General features: G+C 28.6%; 1 protein-coding gene across 2 annotated transcripts in view; it reads right to left on the bottom strand.

Annotated features, from left to right (window-relative positions):
• Nucleotides 1-1,004: 1,004 nt before the first annotated feature.
• LOC100167765 (lachesin-like) overlaps nt 1,005-27,431 on the bottom strand; it is a 223,919-nt gene continuing 197,492 nt past the window's right edge. For both annotated transcript variants that reach the window (XM_029491271.1, XM_029491272.1), the window contains 3 exons: nt 16,319-16,435; nt 11,278-11,322; nt 1,005-2,700 (listed from right to left, as the gene is read on the bottom strand). In XM_029491271.1, the coding sequence (XP_029347131.1) occupies nt 2,408-2,700; nt 11,278-11,322; nt 16,319-16,435 (455 nt within the window). In that variant the 3' untranslated portion in view covers nt 1,005-2,407. The remainder of the gene's footprint in view (nt 2,701-11,277; nt 11,323-16,318; nt 16,436-27,431) is intronic.

Below are 27,431 nucleotides of genomic sequence, written 5' to 3'. Positions count from 1 at the left end.
CTTCGCCTTTAGATTTGACATTATACAATAAATTTCAATATAATATAATATACAAATACAGCGTATTGTAATATTAAAATATTAAGTCTTCTACCTACATTTAACTGTCACAATTTACACGTTTGATTTATTTGTGTATAAACAGCGCATTGGCTTTTGTCACGGATTAGTACTTAATCCTACATAAATATTAGTTCAGACATTTATCATAATTTTAAAATTGTATAGGTCTCGTACACAATAATAATATCGTCGTAACTCGATCGTATAATTTATAACTGTGACGATTTCATTTTTTTTTTGGCCGTACTAACATTTGAATCTAAAACGAAAGTTAAAAAATGTAAACCTAATTAAAAAAAAGAATGTTGTGCGCATACAAACAACTAGTCGCTGATTAAAACTTGAATAAATAGTCGCAATGATAGTAATTTAAATTCGTGTACATAATAATGTGTTTTATAAATCTGTTCATTTCTAATTACTTTTGATTGAGCGCGCTCTATTTACATAGAAATATTTATCTTTTTATCCAGACACAAATAATATTAAGCTATAATTATTATCTATATCCATTCCAATAAAATGGTTATCTGAGGTAAATAATCTAGATAATTTTTTGGTTATCTATGCATAACACGTCTTAATTGATTGAGTATACCTCGAGTAGGAAGTAGCTGACGACATAGCTGACGGACAAAATATTTTTTTCAAATAAACGATCAGTTGGTTATGGCGGATGACTTATCGTTTTGTCGAAATCAAATTTGTATTTCTATAAATCAACCTGTATATATTTATTTATATTTAAAAAAAAATAACACATACATAATAATAATAATATGGCTAAACAATTTTTTTATACACGTCATATTGCAATACAACACATTCCGCTGAATCACTAACACTATATTATTATATTATTATTAACAACATAGTTTTATTCATTATATGTTTATTGTGTAAACTTTTAGAGTAAATCGGGTATTAAAAATTATACACAATTCACGTATAGTAATTATTATTAATAAACTTCCGGCTAAATAATACAATACAGGTATAACATTGATATGGTATTTACACATGGTACAGTTCTTAACTTAATATTTTTGTACATTATCAAAATTAAAAACAATAACAAATAAAATATTTCATGATTCACTAAGATATGGGAAAACATTTAATGAACATTTAAGAATTTTCAGCAAAAATGTTTGTCAAGGAATGTCAAACGAATTCAATAAAATTCGGTGTAATTATGAAAAAAAAAATATTATGTAACTCGATATAAACACAAAAAAACCGTGTCGTAAATTGGACATTTTTTACGATTACGTTTGAGCAATTTTATTCTCAATCGTTACAGGAATTTTATTGCAGCGTAAGTTTTTGTTAGTTTTGTGAAAGGTTAATATTGGATCATTACGATTAGCCAGAAAATATGATGAAACATACAAAACAAAAATAACAGGTGTGTAGTAGTGGGTCACTTATTAAAAATTTCAATTGTTCCAATTACCAGAAAAAGTTTGTTCGACGGATATCGTGATTAACAAGTGTTCCAAGTTGTTGAATTAGTTTCTATACCGGTAAAATGTTGACAAGGTTTCAGTTTTGATACGATCCAAAAGATAACATATTATAAGTCCGTAACGAACGAGCAAAGACGATATACGTTATAACCATTTTCCTATTTTATGATCTTTGTTATAGATTGAACGTCAATTTTTCAAAAAAAAAATGATTATCGATGAAAACCAAAAGAATGAGTTAACAGGTATCATGTGAATTCGTTTGAAATCAATCGAATAAATGTAAGTGACTTCTGAATTAATTGTTCAAGGTGTATAAATGTTAACACGTCAAACGGTAATGTGATTGTAAATATTTCGAATCAAACAACTGAATGTTATTACAGCACAGATTATAATACCTAACGGATTTTATGTGGATGTAAAAACGTACTCATTAAACATTATAGAGATGACGATTCAACAACGTTTAACCGCAACCCAGGTTATGTTTTGTGTACGCATACTTATCGGCGATCACGTTAATTTGGTTTCAATCGCATACCCGAACACGCAGACGTAATGAAATTTAATTAGTATCATTATTATTGGTAGAAGATTGGCGGGTGGGAAGGCTGTGACCACATATACCACGGCCGTTAGGTACCTAGCGGTCACGGTAATGTGGTGACGTCGGTTTGGTGGCCAGTGACGTAATACGCGGTATTCTTCTATGGATAAGGGGATGGTGGAGAAAAATAAAAAAACATGTTTAAAACGACAAAATGTTTCAAAGTCCGATTTCGGGTTTCGTCTCAACACACGCCACTTGTGTACGCCCCTTTAGTGTGCGGCCTGTAGTGGCATCAGTAGTTGTGTACGTCTCCTCATAGGGTTCAGTTCAGGAGCCACAGGATCAGTGGCGGCGAAACGGCAAGCGCTAGCGACACCAGTCCACCTATGGCGGCGTCCACTGGACAGCCTGTCGACCAGCTGGCAGTGGCGGCGGCCAGGAACGCCAGCTCAGCCGCGATGCTCACAGATTGGCTGACCATTGACCGGCGGACCCGACTCGAACCGCGACTTGCCCGGTGGCTGCTGCTTTTCGTCTCCATCTCACCAGCCGACTCGATGCCGTTCATCCGCAGACCGGTTTTGTCATCCATTTTGCCTCCTGATTTCCGGTCACCTGGAATAACAGATTCATAACCACGTTAATGATAAAACACCGTAATCTTCAAGATTAATTTAAATACTGCGTTTCGATATTTTTATCGAAAAATTTACATAATTTTAATCGCTGTATCTGTATAATATAGTGTTACAAAAAAAAAAATAAGTATTCAAATTGTATATTGTAATAAAACCATCGAAGATTTTTATGCGATTAGGTTTATCGCCTGTTTTAGTGTATTTCCGAAACATTTATTGTAGTTTTCGCTGAGAAATAAGTATATAGATATAATATTAGTCAATCGTTTTTAATAATACGAAAATAATTATCAATTCTATATAATAATGTAATATCGTACGTGTATAATTACGGTTAAAATAATGAATTAAAAAAAAAAAAAACATTTCTTAATAATAGCTATAATATATAAATTAATTAATGTTGTTATTAGTTTTATTAATTTATATTATTATATAATCAATACTCTTAAATGTTCTTCCCAATTGTATTATTATTATACAGGACTAAATATGCAAGAGAATGCTTATTTTGATAGATTGAATAAAATAAAGAACAAAAAAACTGAAGAAATAGTGTGTTTTTAGTGTAGATACTTTCAACTTTGCAGTAGAGAGGATCACTGCTGTAATGGATGTGTTGAATTGAATTTTAACGAGAAATCATCACATTGGCGAAAACCATTTGGAACGAAAAAGGTGGGTGGATCAGAATCTGTTTCTATAAATAATAAATCTAATAAATTTATATTTTATATTATTAGCATATTATAAATTTGGTAGGTTGGACATTTTTGTCAAAATTACAACAATATTTTTCAAATATAATTGTGTTTACAAAATGATACATTATATGGATAAAACTAAAATTTAAAGTCTCTACATTAACTAATTATTACAAAATATAATGTAATAGCATTGGAAAAACCGTTTTTTTTTTTTTTTTTGTTGTTGTTGTTTAAGTATAATATAAAGTTCGATATTTTTAAATTCTGTAAATAAAGAAATACTAAAATATGTATTAAGTATTGAATTTTAAAATATATTGTATAAATGTATAAGTTTATAACCAAAAATATTTTTAGCTTTCCTGATTTTAAAGTATTTTACCATTATTAAACCCTTATGTATATGAATTGTACGCTTATGAAAAAAAAAAATGCTAACCATTTTTTATATTTAAAATGTCTATATACAGCTGCAAGAAAAACTTATGAGAAAACACGATTTTAATTCATTAAGTTTTTTGAGCATGAAACAAAAATTTTAAATGTCTATAAGCAGCTTAAAAATATGTTAATTATTTTTAAATGTCTATTATAATAATGTCTAAAAATACCTAATATAAATATTTGGTTAACATTTTAAGCTGGTAGATATTTTTTTCTTCGCAAAGAAGAAAAAACCTCTTCTGCGAAACTGCCGTTGTGTAAATATTATCGTTTTACCACCAATGTTTTTTATGAATTTTAAAAATTATATAGTAAATCGGTCGATTTAAACTTCCCAAATATTATGTAATAAGATCAAATTTACTTCCAGAAAAGTGTTTTTATTGAAGATTGTACAAAGCATGATGGCAAACACAAAAATACCACACATAATCGGAAGACCATTATTACGATTACTACTCGCTCTGCCGGGAACCCAAAATATATTATATTATATTATTGTTTTAAAATCGAACCACAAAAATATCAGAATGGAACACCCGTCGCAGAACCAAGACCGATTAATAATAAATATGCATTATGCATGCCATCCCGTACTCTCCGGAAATGGAAATCTATCTTGAGATAATAGAAGTTCGGTGTCTCCACTCGACGTCCACCGACACATAATAAGGTTCTTCCGGTAACCGTATCCCGCAAGGTTGTTTTTGCGCTACACAGTGATACCCAAGATGGATTGTTTTCACCGTCACAGTAGAATGATATTCTGTTACTTGTTCAGCCTGTCGTAAATGAGACCACATAATATTTTGTAATGAAGAAAAAAAGAAAACTCGACTGCGCATCGAAACAATGGCATACTATTTTTATTATAAAATCAACCGATAATTAGATAAATTATACTAGCTATACTGCTTATAATCTCACAGCATGGTCATAAACTCGTATGTTTATCGTATAGTTAAAGTTGGCTTTAAAAAAGTATAATCTTAACATATCATATAAAACAAACTCCCGATTTCTGTCTGTATGCTTGGATCTTTAAAACTACTCAATGTATTTCGATGAGGTTTTTTTCTAATTGATAGAGTAATTCAAGAGGAAGGTATAGATTTACAATTGGACCCGGTAGGTTCAACCCAAGAACGTGCTCAAACAAGAATTTTGAGATTTACAATGGAATTTTTTTTTTTATAAATGATTGCAGTTGGTTATAGGAGAAATAATAAGTAGAAATTAGTATTTATTATTTTATTGGTTGCTATTGGTTATCGGGCAGATCAGGTACAAGCATGCATCAAATCGAATTTTCACACATTGTCTTCAAAGGTGGCTGAGTTGCACTTAATGCAACGATCGCCCAAAAGGAGTTGAACAATCACAATTTTTTTTAAGAGTTGTCATTTTTTTTCAGTTTTTTTTTTTTTTGGATTTAGACCACTACATGGGAGCCGCACTTACTTGTTCAGCACCACATAATAATATTATGTGATGAAGAAAAAAAAAAACTCGAATGTCTGCGCATCGAAACAATGACAGACTATTTTTATTATAAAAGCAACCAATAATTAGATAATGTATACTGGCTACAAACTGCTTATAATCTCAAAGTATAGCTGTATGGTCATAAACTCGTATGTTTATCGTATAGTTAAAGTAGGCTTAGTATAATATAATATAATATTATGATACGTGTGCGAAGAAAATGTGGTCGTAATTTGTATTTATTAATTCAGAAGAATTCTCGTGTGAGAAAAAATAAATTTAAATATTCCTAATAACGACGACGTCGACGGGGTATGTACGTCTAACTTATAGTTTGCGACGACGAAACATTTTGGTTTTCCAATTCTGTTTCGATTAAACTTGGGCTTATACATAATATTATGCTCTGCGTAGGTAGGTACAGCGAGGACGAGCTAAAACGCAAATATTCTACACGACGCGCGTAGGTTATTTTTTATTATTATTTCGTTTGCCTTCGACTACTATTATACAGCAGTGGTGACTGCGGTTTAAATAAAAAAACAAAACGTTTTGACACGACAACAATTTGGTGGGCGAGAAATTCTCGAGGAATATATATACAATTTTGGCGAAACGTCATCGCCACCGACACCGCCGCTCTGTTATTACCATAACACCTCGACAACTATACTATTACGGCAGGCCATGATAGGGCTGAGAGACGAATAATATTAGTAATAATACGACAACGGGCGTATATCTATAAGGCGAGAGAAAAGTCTAACGACGACGTCTGCGACGATATTGGAGGTGGAGAGGGTGACGTACATATTATATACAAACTTTCAAATAAACGCAGTGTACATAATACGTGTGCACGGTTTGTATACAAGTCAAAAACCGTTTTCGGATTATTATTATTATTATTGCTATTCAATGTCGGAAACTGCGTTCGGCCAAAAGGGTAAAACACGACGTGAAACACTCTATATTATACGCTGCACCCTCCACCGCCGCCGACAAACGGCTGGGGGACGGACTTAATGAAAATTCCATTCTGCTCCTATCTACGAGACACCTATATAATGTAATATGTATAACGTGGTATTGCGAGCAACCGGGGCACGATCGAACGAGCGTAACGACATCTAAAACCGACACCGATCATATCCTGGAGTGGTGAATATTATTACGAGGTCGTATACATAATATTAAGTCCACGCTGGTGTTGGGAAAGACGTGTGTGTCCGAAACTCAATAGATCGTTCAGTATCGCAGGTCAGATTAAATAAGAGGTGCCTGTTTACTATTGTCCATCAAAAAACGCACAATGATGTAATACTAATAATAATATAATCGAAATCGTTTTGTGTACCTACAGCGAGTTCAAATGTGTGTGTGTGTGTGTGTGTGTGTGTGTGTGTGTGTGTGTGTGTGTGTGTGTGTGTGTGAATGGGTGGGTGGGTGGGCGGGTGGGTTTACTCGGAGTTCTTTCAGAATAGAAATAGCGATGAAATTGGATTTTGCGCGACAGTTGTAAAATTACTCCTCGTCACGCGTAGGGACTATAGGAGCGAGGCGATTTGTTTCTTTTTTGGGGAAACGAACATTTCCGTAAGTCATCTCGTCACGTAGTGTAATACGAAAAATAATATCGTATAAAATGGATAGATTTAAAATAATTTGAACACCAAAAGTTATAAAACGTTTCATGTTTAAATAAAGATAGTAGAGAATTATTTTTTCCTATATGTCACATATTAGTATATGCAACTTACCCTAAACACCCACAAATGCATATAATTCGTAAAAACAATATTGGTACCATTAATTCTTATAATAATTATAAAATTTAAAAATATTCGCTGATGAAGTCATGACGTATATAAAAAACCATAGGAGCTGATAGGATACATGTACATTTTGTTAAAAGTGGTCGGAAGAGGTTTGGAGACACATAAATATAGTAATCGTGCAAGGTTTATTCCAATGAGTGTGCTTTGGAGGAAATTAGATTAGTCTTGTTTTTATTTCATTATAGTAATTGTGGTGCCTAAAATTATAAAATAAACTCAGTGGCCCGTTCCATCGTAGCAACAACTAAATAATAATATTATTGGCAGTGTAGAAATTGTAATACATAATAGTGATTAATGATGATAATTAAGGCTATTATGTTGTAAATGTGAAATGAAATTGTAAAATGAGCATTTAATTTCGTTTAAACACGCTAAAAATGTTACATAAAATATACAATTAAATTACTACCAATAATTTTAAAATTATCATTAAGAAAAAATGTAATATCAGCTGCTATAATTTTTAATGGATTGATGTGAGAAAACCTTTGTTAATTGTATAAGCTAAATAACATAAAATGTATTGATTTTTTCATAGATTTAAGATTTTTTTAATAGCTGACATAGATGTATAACCGTATAGGTATATTTCATTGCTCAATTTTCAGAGAACATGAGTGTGATCTATAAAAAAATATGCTTATAACCTGCTCTCCAGTTTGCCTTATAAACTAAAAAAAAAGGCCCTTAATGATTGGATAAGCGGTTCCAGAACCAATCTGTGACACATTTTGATGTCGAATTTGTGAAAATACATTAGAGCTTGCCTAAATTATAATAGGAACAAATATGCACAATTTTAAGTTTCTAGACCCAGTGGTTTTTTTCCTGTACGTTTGTATATTAACAAGTAATGTATTTATTTTATATGAATATAGAACTATATATATACAAGCGACTTCCACTTGCCCGTTTTATTAATTTAACCTTTAGAAAATGACTGACTGTATTAATAATTATTTTGTAGTTAGGTGTGAAAAATAATTATAATATTATTGCTAAAACAATTTCTTATAATATTATACACTAAAAAATAAGTACAAAAATCATATAGCTATGATATTATATTATGTATTTATTTGCATATAAAAAAAGTTCAAAATCTTGGTTTAAAACAATTTACTTGTTTAGAAATTATGCAGCTTTCTATAGACATTAAATGAAATAAAAATTCAACACGAGACTATTACGCGTGTCGGTACTAGTTCGCTAAAATTATTTATACTAGGTATACATTTAATATAATATGTTTAAACCTCAAAACGTTTTTGATGTGTTACTTTGAGTGTTTCATAAAATAATAATATAATACATTGCATGGGTAATTATCTATGATGATTGTTTATAAACGAACAGGTCGCACCAAGTTTTATTCTACAAGGATTATGTGATATGTATCTGGAGATGGCATTACGGGATTTTGGTTAGACACTTGTCTCACAACAGAAATTCTGTAGTAGGCATATATGCCACAGGATGAAGGGGGTATAATTGAAATAGGGGGTCTACGAATCCTCTAACCACTAAACATACGTACAATATTTGCAGACTTAGTCGTTCAATTAGTAACGTATATATAGTTAAAACATGCACAGTTATAATATTTTACGTTACATATAGATGAAACAGTCATAAACAGTAATTGTATTGCACTGTTTTAATAAAAAAAAAAAGTATAAATCAAATCAATAAAATCATTTAAAATTGTATATTAGAAAACATAATGTGAAAAGAAATATTGATAATTAGTGTAGTGACTGGAAATGTGAAGCTCCCAACAGAATAATAAATAAAATATATAAACATATATCAAACAAAATAAGAATTCGATTGTGCGCACGAGTTTTATGCCACTCTTAATCTATGTCCTGTTGTACCTCTATTCCGAAATTAAAAATTCTGCTATGTGTACCTATCGATATATTTTTTTTGGTCGGGGGGTTGATTGGGGATGCTTAGTACCCCCCTACATTCTAGATAGCATCATCGAAATTGTATTGACTATTATATTATGCTATGGGTTTTGATACATTTATTTTTAACATCTTATCATTTTCATAATAATAATAATACATAGGTACCTATTAGAAGAATAATATAGAAAATAATAGTGGTAATCGGAAAAAAAAGTCCCGAAAAAAATGAATGAAAATATTTCAAAATTGAAGTGTAAATATGTTAAAATTGTATTGAAAAATAAATTAAAGTTACACAAAAAATCATTTAATATAAAAAATAGAAAGAAGTTTACATACTTATATAATGTATATAATATTATAATATATATATTTAATTTTCAAGTTCCTTGATGAAGATCATATTTTTGGCTTTTGCCATAACTTAGTAATTTAGTATTTAATTTTAGTGTAGTGATGATAATATGGTATATATCAAATTGTATGGATAAGTATAAAATGTTTCATATTATTATAAATTATTCATCATAACTTGAAAGGTAGTTTTAAAAAAATTTAGTTTGTTTAATAGGAATTCATTCTGGATGGTTTTTAAAATATAGTAGACTAATAAATATATACGAAATTACTAGGTATAGATACTTATAATTTGAACTTTGATTAGGAACATTACATAAAAACAAACGTTTTTTGGTATAATAATAGGCATAAAATGTATATCTATAAACAGGCCTTTTTAACGGCCGTACGTCATAACATAAGAAAGAGCTATTAGAGACATAGAAATGTCTCTTAGCCTATGACATTTTGTTATTTTAGACTTGTATTAAATTAAATTTTATTATATTTTAATATATGACTTAAGTAAGTAATTAAATTTTTTTATGATATTATAAGATTTTTTATGTAACTTTAATGTATTTTTCAATTCAATTTTAACATATTTATTCTTAAATTTCGATATATTTTCATTAATTTTTATCTGGACTTTTTTTTCCTAGTGTGGGAAATTTTTACCAGGACTTTTTTTCCGCGATTCGTTATAGGTAATTGTTTATATTAAGATCAATGCGAAGGCGTATAGAATTAAGCTGTATGAATTGAGGGGGAGCCCCCCACTGATCACTTAAGTTGACATAATACTAGCACCCCCATACATTTAACCCAAATTATGCCTATGCGGCTATCGACGAATTACCCAGTTCTCTCTTCCAAAGCTCGACCTCCTCCAAATCAGCTGAGCAACATTATATATTTTATTTTCATTATCATAAAACGCATTGCGTCATATTATACTATTTCGTACAGTGATTTATAAGCTTACAACAGACCACAGGCACCATCAGGCTCGGAGACCGTTGGACTGTATAGATAATAACATAATACCTACGTAATACCAACTGGTACCGTGTTCCCAATTAGAATCGTAAATAATAAAGTTATCACTACAAAGAAATAAAATTAAAATAATAATGTAATTAATTGTCCCTTATATTTGTCCTCTTCTTTCCCGATTCACCACCTATCACAAACACGGATAAAAACATTTTCCTACTGCACAACTGGTTCGCTCTTTCTGCCATAAATTGCTGTATTTTTGTTGATAAAACAATATCGACGGTCGTTAGTCATTGTTTCGTACGTGTACATTTTATAATTAATCATTGAATTCAAATTTAATATTTCCATTACGGTGTTCTACTAAATGCAATGACGATATAGACTTTAAACGTACTATACTGTCTAAACGATTTCCCAGATTTTCTTTTGTTATTATTTCCATTTTACATGATTGGAAATAATAATATACAACCACTGTATATTATGATTTTCAATTTGATGAAACCTTTCTTTATAATAAATTATTAAAATAAGAGAATAACTATAGTTAAACAAATTTAATCAATTTAATTAAAACATATAACAATTATGCAAGTCTTGCTAAATCATTGAATAATTTGTAAGACATTTTACCCAACCGTAAAAATTGTGCATTTAATCTACATATTTATACGTGATAAAGTTGTATATAGTTATTTCTTTGATGTTTCAATAAACAAAAAAAGTTTTCTCTAATCAACTAAAAATTATTAGACTTGCAATTCAATTAGTTTTATTCAAAGAGATAATTACTGTTTAAATATTTATACTTCAACTTTACCAGATATTGTATAGCTTTTCCATTTTGTTGCTGGTGATGGTATCACTGAAAAAAAAAAATGAAAAATTCAATAAAATTTTTAATAAAACTTGTTTATCATTAAAAAAAAAAATGACTTCATGATTCCATACACCTATGTTTGAAAAATTATAAATATCAATTGACCCTTATACCACTAAATATCACTATATTATAATTAATATAACTAATAGAATTTTATGGTTTTTTCTTGCATTTATTCGGTAAAATTAATAACATTAATTTTTCTTTTTAAAATCCATCAAACATTTCATTAGGTAGCTATAAAATAACTCTGTGAAATATGGTTTTATAGTTTAAATATATTTAAATGCACTACTCGCTACTTTATACTATATACTATACAGTATAGGTACACTATAATATAGCTAATTATAGTAAAATTGCTTATTATAATATTTCAAACAACTCTGATAAGGTGTCACTTCTTTAGTAATAATATAATTCTTAATTAACAATTTATTGTACCTATAGTTCATTAAATTACTATTTTATGTTAACATAAGTAGCCAATGAAATAAAACTCATAACTAGAATATATGTATATATTTCATACTAATCAAAATATAAACAAAAATATTATTGTACCAATAATTTCGAAGATTCAATTTCAAAATAAAAAAATTAAGTTGAATATACAAAAACATAAAACTTATAGAATCAACATTAAGGTGAATTATTAATTATAGATAACATATTTAAATTTTATTTTATTCAAAGCATGTTTTAAAACAAATAATTCAATTATAGTTTATATCCATGAATAATATGTAAAATATAGATAATTTAAGTAGGTAGGTAATATCATATTTTGGTAATATGTATTATTATTTGTACGCACTCCAAATCATTTTTTAGCGTTCCTGTTAAATTTTTTTATTAAGTTGTCCAACTAGTTTTGTTTGAAAGTTGTTATAAACTTATAGTTTTATTGGTTCAACAAAAGCTTTAGTTTAATATGGCAATTTAAAATCATAATAATTTATGATTCTATATGATACAAATTATAAATAAATTGTATATTTCAATTGTCTTTTATACATTATATATTTTTAAATTTTTAAATTACATTCGATGATGGACTTATTAAAAACACTTCTAATGTACACATTTTAAATAAATAGTTATGGTAATAAATAAATATAATATACATCCTCATTTTTTTGATTAATGGGTTTTTTTATCCGACGTATTACTAAGGTAAATAATTACTTTTAAAGCCTTTGCGTGTTATATTATTTGTCTACCAATGATAGCGCGTGTAATATTTTATCAAATTATCATATGAAGTTCAAAAACTGAAATTTGAAAATGAAAAATATTTTTAAAAATGGCTGTGTATTTTTTGCCATGATCACAATAGCAAATGGCGTGCACTTTCAAAATAAAATTCTTCAAAGGAAAATATTCAAAAAATAAACAATTAAATTCAATAAATTATAGTTTTCACAACCATTAGGTGATCTAAATATATATCATAGATGACGAGAAAAATTTTTCGAGTTTTTAAAATGTTAAAAACATTTATACGCCTAATTAGAAGCGAACACTATTTTATAATTTATAATAGTTCATCAATATATATATTTTAAGCTAAATAATATAACGATTAATTTTATCGTCTTACTACCTACGTAAGATTTATATAACATAAAATTATACAAATATTTAAGCAAACCAAACAAATTATTTAAATAGTCCCAAAACCCTTATGTATCTATAATTTAATATTACAAAGAAGAAAAATTGTTTGTTAGTTCGAGGTAATCTCTGGAACTACTTCACCAATTTTGAAATTGTTTTTACCGTCAGAAAGCTACACTATCCCAATAGGCTATGTTTTATCTCAACAAGTAGCACTTCATTTTTTTTTAATTCGATATTTAGCTCATAAACAAAAGCAAACGCATTATATTTTTGTTTATTATAGGGTAGATTCTATTGGTTATAACAGATTTAATAGTTATTATGATTGAATATAATATTTTAGACTTGTATATTTTTCAAAACCATCAAAATGATATGACTGTGTTGAAAATCTTTAATGGAGATCTAGATAGGATAAATCGATGGACATTAATAAACGGGAAACGGTTTATTTCAATATATTATATTGGTAGAATATAATTTAAAACGATGTACTACAAAAACATCAGTCATTATTAGGTATTAAAAAAGTCAGGGAGTAAGGGGAACGATACACCTAGCTTTTATATTAAAGCCATAATAATTAAAAACACTAACTGAAAAAAAAATATTATTACGTGATCTTTAAGTTAACGTATTAGGCGTAATCTTTGCAAAACAAAACTCAGTCCTAAGTGCAAACAAATGTGCAATGTTATGATTAATGGGCGTTAATTATAATAATAAAAAAAAACAAAGTTAATCTTAAGTCTTTGTTGTTTTTTTAAGATTTGAACATCATTACACGGTATTAAGTAACGATAATTTAACACAAAGTTTAAATCATAATACGAGTGGTGGCATTTTTACGGGCAACGAAATGCACGAGAGGCAGCTGTCCTAAACATATATATATATAATATATACATTAACGTCGGACCTCAAGGGGTGCGAAATCCACCACAGATGGATTACCTACATGTATACACTGCTTGCATAATTACAAGTAAGTCTCGCGGGCAACGTGGAATGGCTATAATTTAACATAATCAGATATGTCCAGACTGACTCGCTGACCGATCGACGTAGACCCTAAACAACGATAGTTCGAGACTTGCAATTTTCTCGGTACCTCCACGTGAGTATGCACTAAGAAAGAATTTTTCAGAAATTCGCAATTTAAATTGGTGCTTGCACAAGTATTTCGAGATAAAAAATTATCGATGAACATATTTTAGTTTTGAGCACCATTACCTACACCAAATATTAAATAACGAATTGAACGAAGTTTAAATCACAGAGAGTTGGTAATTTTTAACGGGTAACGAAGTGCACGGAATCAGCTAGAATATATATTATATAATTATATTTAAACCATTTAAAAAATAGATATTTATATTAATAATAATAAGCCATTGATAACGCTAATAATTACAATATATTATTGCCACAGTTGTCACAAAATATTATTATGTCTTAGGTGAATAAGTCCAACAATATTATGTCCAACATGCGATAATGAACACCCTTTATTAAAACAATTAAATGGAAATAGTACATGTAAAATAGTATCTTATAGTAATTACTAAAGCTATTTAGTAAGTTAGTAGTTACTAAACATATTTTTTCGGAAATTGCTCGGAATTTAATTAGGTATAGTATAAAATCGTTTACCATGGAACAGAGCCGTAACGGACATATTATTATTATTATTATTATTATTATTATTATTATTATTTTCTAGTTACAAACGTTTACTCTTTGTATAATTAACAAACAAAATTATAGGTAAATTGATTATTATTATTTATTAGTAAACAATAATTGCATATATTATTATTCGTCGTTCTCAGTGGACATCAGTAAACCTGATGTCGTTTCTAGTCGGTCATACAAACTGCATATTTTTTGTTTCCAACACAGAATAAATTATAGTATACAAAGTTAACACGGTACTATGTAATTTATATGTATATAGATATGTCAATGAAGGGTGTGCCACAAATGGAATGTTATAAATGAATTTATCGTTAAATTTACAAGCTACGAGATATCGTTTGTTAATGTCGTCTGCCTTTAATATAAATTACCATAAAATGTAAACAAGAATTCAGTTAGAACGGTTTTTATCACATTTTTCTTTTATCTTACTAATTTGTACATTATATTTCCAAATTGTGTTGGAATTATGAAATTAAGCTCGTGCTTTTAGGCAACTGTAAAATGAAAAATACTAAATACAAAACAAATTGATATTAAGATAGAATTAATAAAACATATTTTCATATAGTTTTGCTTAATTAAAAAAAAAAAAAAAAAATGTTTTTAACTTAATATTCATTATTAATAATTGTTCGCCATACTTGTAATTATTTCATATTCTGATTTAAGAGACTTTTATAACATATTAGTAATGAACATATTAAATTATCTACCCTGGGGTAATTTTCATTTGCGTTCTTATACCTTTAAATCTAGAAACTTAAAAACGTGATACTAAAATAAATATTTTACGAAAAATCTTCAAAAATGTATTTTGTAAAACAACTATATTATCATATGATTTAAATTATTACCTAAATTAAAACATATTATTATCTTGGAAATAATGTAGTGTAATTCAGGAATACCAGGGTTAAAATAATATAATTTTATCTGTTAAGTTTAACTGTAAAAGATTTTTTAATTGGCTTTCTACTATAATAATAAATTATACTAACGCAAATTCTACGTTCATTGTATTTTCAGTTTGTGTGTTTATGAATAATATGTGATTATTTTAATCAATACAAAATATCTATTTAAAAACATATTAAAAATATTAAAAGTGATAAATATTTTTTATCATAATTGCATATTAATATAATATAAATTATTATGTAAATGAGCTAGATTGGTGTAGCCAATTTAAAATTAATTTATTTAAAAAATAATTTTCTGAAAAAAACTGAAAGTAGTCACTGTTGCTAAGTAGAGGGTAAAAAATAATGTACAAATATATTTAAGTTAATAATCTTTTTTTTAAATTTTTAACTTTTGGTTAGGAAGACACTATAAATGTTCAGAAAATTAAAATCTGTATGTAACTTATGTTGAGCCAAAATATGTAGTTAATTATATAACTATGTATTATAGTAAGTTTTATATTATATATAAATTATATAAGTTTATTATAAAGATTCTAATTATTGAGTAGCTACATTATCATCTTTTATCAATTTAAAAGTGTAAAACTGTAAAGATTATTATTTAACTTTAATCATATTACTCCTCTTTCGAAGACCTACAATACTTGATATCCCGAATTACCATCCATAGTATTATAATATATTCTAATACGTTCGTGACACCTAACGTACAATGATATCAAATTTACCTGTCGAGGTAGCGACCGATCTTGTGGTAGACGGTAACGTCGTTGTGGTTGTGGTAGTGGTGGCGGCGGTTGTCGTGGATGTAGTTGGTGCAACGGTAGTCGTCGGCAATATTATCTCTGAAGCAAAAAACCACGAAAATAATAATATTATAACTGAGTACGAATGTTGGACTGCATAATTTGTAGTAAGGACGAGACAACATTTTATTCTGAAAAAATTTAACTAGCTACGTTAATACAGTGCTAGTAGATATAGCTATGTACCTACAATAAATTTATTATTATAATATGCGATCTGCAGACGATATATTATTATTGTACAGACAATATGACCTGACGTGATTCGTGCGCAGAGACGAAATCAAATGTTTAATTAAAAGGAATAGAAGAAACGTGGAGTTCGATTGTTTAATATTCCGTCACGGGAGCACTACGCGTGGTACGTGATCGATTTATCTAAAAGTCTTCATTTCTATTTCTCCGTGCAGGTTTCTTTGTCGGCAAAATGAGGTTCGAAATACGCTATTGTTTACTGTTGGGACGTATATATAATAATATAACGTATATAATATATTTAGGTGGTAAAAACGCTGCGGTGCTTACACTATGCGTCTAATGATTAAAACGCCACCGTTTCCCATTACAAACGTGCAGCATATTAATACGTATGATTGTGTCAAATATCGGCTCATCTCCACAGCTGATGATACATTTTATTTGAAATTTAATTCAAATATAAAATTATTTAACCGTACGATACACATAATAAAATAACGCATTTATAGTCCAAGTCTGTCTGTTAGCTGCTTCGGAACGAAAACGATTTGATAGGATTTAAAGGGCCCGCGGATAAATAATTGTGTGAAAACTTAAAGCATAATATTGTGTGAAAAACTTATCGGTTTCCGCGATAATAGCAATAAAAACTTTTAAGTGAATCACGAACGTGCATATTGTCGAATAAACATAATACCAAAAATACTTTCCGCTCATGAAAAACCTTAAAAAAGTGTCACGGAAACAACAATAATTTGACAAAGACAATGTTAATGAGAGATACAAATTGGTATTAAAATATTTTTAAATCCACATTGCATATAATAATCATAGTCGGCATAGAGGTAATGCCTATATTATAAAGAATAATAATAATATGCATTCGTTTGAAATCCACACAAACAACGTTTCAAGAAAATAATTCTATTAACATTGATTATAATACGTTGTTCAAAATGCATTTACGAACCAGCTATTTTAAATCTGAATACAATTATGTAATCACAAACAAAATTTGTATGTACGTAACGAACGAACAACTTTTTTAATAACACGATGAATACTAAAAGATGATCGTTTTTGTAGTGTTATTAATTACACGAGACCGACAATTTATAATAATATTCCTCTGCGGAATGTATAACCTAATTTAAAAGTACAAAAGTATTTTTCATGATTCACCAAAACCCGATTAATTTCTTTTAACAAATGACAAAGCATATCGCCAAGTAGTTGTTCATTGCGTGATTTAATAATTTCAAATTAAGCTCAAATATTAAATAATGGCTACTGAAAATGACGGAATAAAACGAAAATATTTACATTAGTAGACATTAAGTTTTATGAGAGAGGGAACTATAGTTGTCATTTAAATTCACAATGGACCAATTTAATTTCTACTAACCAGAATCAACCTCTGTTTAAAGATTTAAGTTGAGCAATATAAACTTTAAAGATACAACCCAAAACAGCAGTATTGTCGCAACGACTTTATTATAAGTATAACGTAGAAAATTATATCAATACAGCTTCAAAAAGAAATATATTTTTAATGATAAACGCATTTAAAATATCTATTTACTTTGTATTAATTAGTCGATATTATGTCAAATGTATAATGTAGGATACACATTGTGTTACATATTTATTATATGCATATATGTATATTATGTCCATCTTTAACCCAAATACCCAATGACAATTAATATACAACTGCAAAACTATACATAAGTAATATGAATCAAATAGAAGAAAATATAGTAAGGGCGTATTAATTTGTATTTATATGAATCGCGTAATAAGAATTATATACCTAACAAAAACCTTAATAGTTGGTAACAAATTGTTGAATAAGAAAAACTTTCGTTTTGAAGTAGTTAACTAAAACGATTATCCAAAATATTTATTAATGTTTTTATTTTTTTTTTAATAGAAAATCAATTTGTTGTGAACGTTATAACTTACATGACGTATTTAGCTTCACTATTCTCAAGTCACATATTCTATTGGCTCATACTTAATGATAAACGTTAGGTTTAAACGAATTAATAGTTATGATAAATTTAAAAAAAAGTAATATTTTAAACGATTTTAAACATGTTGTTTATATTTTTACAAGAAAACAATTACTTCTACATTTGGGATGGAATTCAGTTAGAATCATTATAATATATTCATGTAGCCGCTGTCTGTATTCTGTGTCAAAAGTATTATTATATTTTACTTACATGAATGATCAGTAATATCAAGGATTTAAATAAGCTTTCAGTTTTCTATGTTTTAAACAATTATATGCACAATACAACACTATGGGTTTAGGCTAGAATGATTTATGGTCTCCGGAAACTTTTATTTGACACTTTATTCCATTTGCACAACACTTTCACCGTCTTTCGTTTTTTTCTCTTTTCCTTAAGCTTTACATGAATGTTTTCTAGTGACGAAATATTATGTGTTCACTCATGATTTATGGCCATAGTGAACAATTGTCCAAAATATTGTTCTTTGTCCTTTCAAATTTTGTCCATTTGAAAGTTTATTTTCTATGTTGTATAATGCATTTTGATATTTTTAGATACATATATGAATATCAGTATATTTTGGATTTATTCTATGAGAATGAATTTGAAACGCGCTTATTATCGGAAAAAAAACACCAAAACTATACCTAGGTAGTAAAAAATAATATTCAGTGTGTGAGATATAATATGAAATAATTAATAAACCACACGTTATCCATAATACCAAAAATGCAATCAGGAACTGAAATATTATTATAAAATTCTCAAGTCTTGGTACGATAATTTAGCATTTTATTATTCAACAATTATTTTAAAAGAATATATATTTTTTTTTCTAAATTAGCCGTTGAATAATATATCAATAATCTTTTAGATTTTCGTCGATGCAGTGTCAATGGGTAAACAATACAACAACATAAAATCAATAAACTATAAAAAAAGACCCTATTTTTCACTTATCAATTACTTAAATGCCAAAAGAAACTTTCATAACAAACTCAATTAATCATTGGTATGAACCGTCAATTATTGTCATGTTTTGAAGTTGGACACTTGCACTAAAGGGTGATTTCGGAAAGCAAAACATACTTCTTCTTGCTAGGGTTATGAAAATAGTTTGAAGTAATTGTTTTGTCAAAAAACTTGATAATAGATGAAATAACTTTTCGATTAACCATAAAGCCATAAATGTGCAGTTGGTACAAATAAAAATGTTGTTGACGAATATCAACCAAATTTAAGATAATTTAACGATTGAATCATATAACTAAAACTACTTATAAACTATTTTTGCATTCCAATCAAAATACGGATTAAAAAGAATTATAAATTACTATGAAAAAAAATGTTAACTTAAAATGTTTAATTTTTCAAAATTAAATTTTAAAACAGAAAACTTTATTCGTTTGCGGAGTGTTGGGTATTATTATGTTATATTATTTAAATTCTTAATATAATACTTGTAAAAAATATATTATTATAATAATTATTGCATGTTTATTAAGCATCAATATTGAATGCAGTTATTTTGTTTGTTTGAATGTATAGGTACTTGAGCACCTATTGGATTTCGTAAAAAAATTAAATCAAAAATACATAGTTCGTTGTCTTTTGCTTATATTTTTGACATATTATGTATTCATAATGATACTATATATATTTGATTTTTGGAATTACATAGTATTATAATACTATTATAATAGAGTTTTGTCAAATTTAGCTTTTTAACTTCACGCATCCATATAGTTCAGAAAAACGGTCAATGATGTATTTATCAACGTTTTCTGATAATGTGGTAGAGCCGTGTAAGCTCAATAATTTCAAAGTGATAACGTCCCCATATGAAAAAAAAAATAATAAAAGTATAAAAAACCTTCATAAATATGAAAACCTTGACTCGAGGTGTGATTAAAACAGTCAAATGGATTTAATCCGGTGAGTATTTCAAATGAACGTAGCTTATCAACTCTGCCCAGGAGATCCTGAAAATATCTATCAGAATTAGTGATCCGTCAATCACACCTCAGTACCGAAATACAACGTATGAATATATTATAACGACACTATATTTGATTTTCATTACAGTTTAAGCTGTATGTATACAATATACATAATAATATATGCCGTAAATTTATCAGCGAGGAATAGTGGCCAAAAACTCGAAAAAATTATACCTATGATAAGACTCATCAAGTTCAATACAACTGACGCCCACGGTGTGGACACAAATATTATCATCATAACCATAATAAATATACCGTGGAGATAAACATATATGTATTATAGGTTGAGATTATAATCTACATTATTGAATTCATGAATTTTTGAACTAGTGCAGGTGGCCGTTTAAAAACGAGTGAAGATATTAAAAATAAAATATATCAATAATTTGCTAAGGACCTATGTGTTATGTAGAACCGCACAAAGCCACGACTATTGTTGGCCACCATCACCATCCACCGACTACCAGTAAACATAAATTCAACATATATTATATTAATAGGGTAGGGTGATGGGTACACATACCAATCATATTAATATATTATTGTGACGATACGAAAACGGGTTATACTCGAGGAGAAGGACACTGCGTGAAATTTAAATTTATAACGTAAATTACGGTGCTCGTACATTTTTTTCTGCACCCGTGCACCACGAATATGTGTCCTGCAGGGTGTGGATATTATGATAATGGGTCTGTCGTATTTGTATAGCACTGCTGGCTTCGGTGAATGGTGGATATTACCAGCACCTGTGTGATAACGCCACCATGTGTCGGCCGGAGGGGTCACGCGTCATTTATCCCTAGACGGGAAATTTTAGAACGGACGCCCACGAAAAAAAAATAAAAATATTAATAAAAAAAATCCAACGAAAAAAAACAGTATAACTCAACCGAGACATTTTTATTTGTCGAAAAGCACTTTACCGAGGATAACAAACTGTTATCCCCTGTCTTAATAAATGGCCATATAATATGTACTTATATAAATATTTATATTATACACATATTATAAGTAAAATAATAATATATACTATATTTATGTATTTTACTATACGAACATCGTATGGATTATATTAATTTAAATCAAACGTAAATGCCATGCAAATTCAAACTTTGTATTAAAAACTAAATGGTCGTACTAACTGCAGATTTCATTTATTTCAATTAGGTAAATAGATAATTAAAATAATACATCAAACATAATAAACAAAATTGATAATTATCTATATTTAAAAGCATCTATTAATATATTTTAGTTATTATAGTTTTAAAGAAATACAATTTTGTTTAAATAAAAATATTTCTATAAAAAAAACTTAACAATACCCTAATAATGGTCTAACTTAATCACCATCGAATAAGTATGTACCTACCTAGGTATTATATATTAATTTTTTAATTAATAATATGACAAACATAAATAATTTTTTTGCAGCATCAATAGTAATTAATTGTTATAGCTAATTATAAGTTATGATACCTTTTTAGACTTATAGCAGTATTAAATTTAAATAGCTATGCCTAATGTAAGTAAAAAAATGTTTACTTTATGTTGAAAATGAATACTTTTATGAAGATAAAACATCACAGGCTTGCAGTGTAATATATATTATTACCTATTTTAGGTACCTACTTCGTAGCATTACATTATCAATATTATATGTTACATCTTATGAATTTTCCAGTTGCATCGAAAATTATATTATATGTATACTTATCGGGAATACTACCTTTTATAAGTTCTGAATTTCGAACTAATGTAAAAAAGAAAACATTTTATTTTCCGTCTTTGGGTTTTTCAATACGCTGTGTATTGAATTCCGTTCAATCGTTTATTTTTTTTTACGACCAAATGATCAATAGAAATATACGATGGCCAATAAACGGTTTTGGACCATTTGCCAAAAACCTCTATAGGCGAGTCGGCCCTCCTCGTACTTGCACACGCAACGACATTATTAGGCTCCTACCAGGTGTAGATTATTACCCGCTGCGAATATTGGAACTCATTATCGTTAAAAGCCCACCGTACAGTTTTTTTTTTTGGTTTATTTCTCACTCGGGTCCCGAAATCATTGTTATTTTGTTTTCAAAAACACATTCCAAACCTTAATCGTTTGAACTTCATAACACCATTATAACTTTTGTTCGGAAACACATAAATACATAGTGCGCGTACCATAAACATATTATACGATATACCAATGCGCTTACGTAAAACAATTATTATTGTTATATTATTATTATTTCACTCTGTCATGTAAGTAATTCCATTTCATTAAGGGGACGCCACGCCCGTTGTTCACATTGTCTCCGTCTTACAAGAGCGTAATACATTGTAAATTTACGCTCAGCAGATCACATAGTTTAGCTCCATTATTTTAAAAATTTGAGTTAGTCGACCTACAGTGAAACTTGATGGCAAGAATATTATATCATCTGTGTTCGTATGTTGGTTTTTTACGATAGTTCAATTTTATAGCAAGTTATGCATATAATAATGTGGCGTAAATTAAAAACGCTCATAACTCACTTAAAAACTGAATAATTATAAAAAACCAACATACGAACTCAGATAATGTGTTTACCATCGTGTTTCATCATAGGTAGATTCTCTCTAATTTTTAATCTAAAGAACCTAAACGTGATTTGCTGAACTATGTTACGTACTCGTAAGACGGAGATGACTCATGTGGGTGTAGCGTCCTATATTAAAGATTACCTATCCATAAAAATAAACTAAATGTAAAAACACGGTGTTTCCAGTTGTTGTTAAAATATTCTTCTATAACGATATTTACCTATTACGTACGCACAATATAACGGTAAAATTATTATGGTTAGTAATAAAAAATAGCTGCAATAACTTAGTAGCACACATTATTATTGTTGTTAAAATTAAAATTATAAATAATCATACAAAAACGATCAAAACAATGATGTTTATATTATTATCGTGTATTTATATACTTTGCTTATTTTTGTTACGGTTTCCTTTGTTAATAATTCAAAAATGTTTATTATAACAAATTATTTTAAGATTAATGATACACAGATCCAAATTGTAACTAGGGTTAAATAATTATAAAATGTTGTATATCAAACACATTAAATTCGCATATATTAGCTTTATACTTGAACTCAAGTCATAATATGCTAAAACTTTCATTTTTTTATGACTTTTATTATTACCTTCAAATCCATATACTTTTAAAGTAATAATGCCAATAAAAATGAAAAATAGTTTAAATATGAAGATTTATTGAATTAACTTTTAAATAAAACTGTATTTTTATACAACACATTTCAGTAGGTACTTAGTTCTGCGTATTAAACCATTTTTTATTTTTTTTATGAACATTATACGCCGTATTTTGTTTGAATATTTAGCTTACGATAATTTTCAAATTTTTCTGTTGTTATAAAAATATCTGACAACCACAGATACGTCTAAATATAGACATAGGAACAAAATATTTTTTAATTATTTTTCTTTACACTACAATCAATTTGAATCTTAAAAATATAATTTATCAAAAATAGTGAACTTAGTAATGGTCAATTGTTTTTATAATATTATTTATTCTTGGTTATCACTTATTAAGAACTTATCAGATATTTTAATCTCAACAATAATCTTCCACTTTGTTCCGTGTGACATTAAGGCTAAGTTAACCGAAAATATGAGATACCTACGATTCAGTACAGCAATTTTTACCAGACAAGAGGATTATTGCAGAGGTATTGAATTTAAGGTCAGTATAACAGGTAAATTCTAAATTTTTAAATGTTAATGTAAGAATATTCTTTCCAAATAAATAATTACAGTATTAAGAACTTAATACTATTTTCGGTTTAACCTTCTTTTTTTTTTACACGGAATGACATGGAGGGTTTTTATCGGGATTGTATCACTAATTATTATTGTATTTTTCTCAAAGTGTATGATAGTGGTTACCTCGTTTAATAAAAATTGATAAAAAATAAACTAGACGACGTGTCGATGTATAATTATGGTTATAATTGTACGGTTATTATTTTATATGGGTATAGTACTATAGTTGTTGTTACGTGGAACTGCTTGTGACTGCACAAAAGACCACGAGTAATGACGCCACCACGGTCGGACCACCACCGACGTTTTCTGCTCTCAACCCCATCGCTCGATTATTCGAACAGCAGTGGGTGGTGGGTGGATGGACGGTATACCATGGAATAGTCGGCGATTCAAGGAACACGGCCGTCGCCGGTCGGATTATATTTTATTATCTTTTTCCTCATCAAATTTGCCACGTTTTACTTAATATTGTAACTCCGCTTTTTAGCTATAATATGGTAGATATCGCGATTAACACAGTTTTTTTTTTTACAAAAGTATACAATCTGCGCAATATCGATTTCGACGCATATTTGAAAATATAAACAGGTTTAGTGGTTCGTAAACAAATGAACTGCGTACACGAAACAGCGAAATGTTTACAAGGTTTAAATGGGCAAACTCTGTTTCCAGATAATATAATATATTATTAAACTGTCACGGCGTCGCAGCTGCTTTTTTTTACTTAGCTCCCGAGCCACGAGCTTGGCGCTTGGTCAAGAGAAAAACAGTTGTTTTTTTACCCAGTCGAAATGTAATTAATTTTACGGTAATCACGCTATTGACATAAATAAAATACGGATTAACCCGTATACCAATAACCAGGTATAGGACAAAACAAAACGTCCACCAAAGTGTATGGGACCTATTAAAACTTGTATCATAGCTTTATTGTTAAAAAAATAAATTAAAAACAACTTTGGGTGAGACAAATCACGTGGCCATCGTATATAGGACCTACCACGGTATACCTATATATATATACATGTTTATCGTGCGTTTAACGAGCCATTCCCTGGCGTATATTGCATCAGAAATGTGTTATACCACGTTAGTCATGAACCTCAGTGGTGGATCCATGGTGAGTGGGTGGCAAAGGGGGAATTCCCCCTCCCATCACCATAGTTTCCCTTTGTTTTACACTATGTTTAGCCAATTTTGTAGCCAATTTTTGTACTTTTTTTACTTTTGCACCCCCCAAAATTAAGCCCTGGATCCGACACCGATGAAACTCTGGTATATAAGTGTAGTATCCGTGGGATGCGTAATAGTTTTTTTAAAGGGATTAGTAAAATACTGACAGGCATTATCGTCAAAAAAATAAACATAATATACTGTAGCACGTGCTTTGTTTTAGCGAAAAATTAATGTGGATCATCATTGTACGGTGAAAGTAGGTACTTGGCACTCATGGCACATCCACTTCCGGAAACAAATTTTTTTTTAAATACATCATACCCGCGTGTGGTATATAATGTAGATCTAATTTTCACAGGCGTCTTTTGTAATAATATAATACGAATTCAATTACGTCCCAAATATTTCAATACGTTACATATATATGTATTTGTCGATGTTTCAGAATTTCGCATGTACAGAGGTAACCTTTCCGGTATAATTAGGTTCCACGAGAGCATTTTGGGCCAACCGTATTGACATGGTGGTGAAAAGATAAAAATAAAAATAATCATCGTATGCGGTTGTTAATAACTACTATAAATTATAACATAGAGCTTATAACAATTAACCGAATGTTGAAAGTGAACACTGAAGCTTATCATAATAACTTTTATTATAAACAATACATCACTATTCATTTTGTTTATACATATCTTATAGTAATTGAATAAAATACCTATGAAGAAAAAAAATTGTATTAATTGGTTTAACAGTTGTTGCATACTTATAATAATAGTTTTTTACATACATTTCCAGTTATTTCTGATACACTAATTTCTAATACGAATATACTATAGGTAATAACTTTATTGTACGCGCAATATTAATAACAATATTATAATAATATTATGCACCTTATTTCGCATGGGTACTCGTGTACTTCACATACCAATACTCTGAGGTGTTAATATTATTAATGGCAAAACGTTTTTAGTTCAGTACAATAGTTTTAGTGTAATATTTATAATATAATGTGCGTATATTATTATGACGGTACAGTAACCACTAAACACTATTAATTAATATTACGCAATAATGATCCCAGATATTTTAATATAGAAAACCCAGTGTAGAAATGATAATAAAAATCAATTACCTGGGTTGGTTATATTATGCTAATACATATTGCGGATATGAACAATAGAAAGGGTCGACGTAAGTAATGTGCGGGGCATAACTGTATTATAATATTATTATTATTATGTTATTTTATCATAAAAACATGCAGCGCTTTTAAATACCCACATAGCATAGATACTTTTATTAAATCATAAATAAATGTTGAAATTTTAATGTTCATTGTTTAATAAATGTGAAATTTAGATTGAACCACAATCATTTTAAGATTTATTTTACCTTGCATAAAAGTCATTTGGACAAAATATTTAGATTTATTAAACCCTTGTTTTATTATGCTTAATAAACATTATTTATATATTTATTATCAACTAATTCAATATTGAAATTACTATTTTTTAAACAGAATCTCACATTTGTTAAACATTAATACTACCAAATTTAAATATTTATTGGATGCTGGCATGCTGCTGTATTTAATGGGGTATTTAATTAAGGGCTTGTATATTAATGATGTCTAGATATATAATTTACAGTATTTGGATTATATAGGTACAGATAATAATATATTGATCAAGATCAAACACATTTGTAATATATACTATTACATACTTTACTTATAAAGTACACTAAAATTTAAAATTAAAAAAAGCTACAACAGCTATAGTATATTTAGAT

The sequence above is a fragment of the Acyrthosiphon pisum genome, chromosome A3 (genome assembly GCF_005508785.2).
Source record: "Acyrthosiphon pisum isolate AL4f chromosome A3, pea_aphid_22Mar2018_4r6ur, whole genome shotgun sequence".
NCBI lineage: Eukaryota > Metazoa > Arthropoda > Insecta > Hemiptera > Aphididae > Acyrthosiphon > Acyrthosiphon pisum.
The sequence above is the reverse complement of the archived record's forward strand: the minus strand, read 5'-3'. Positions and strand labels throughout refer to the sequence as shown.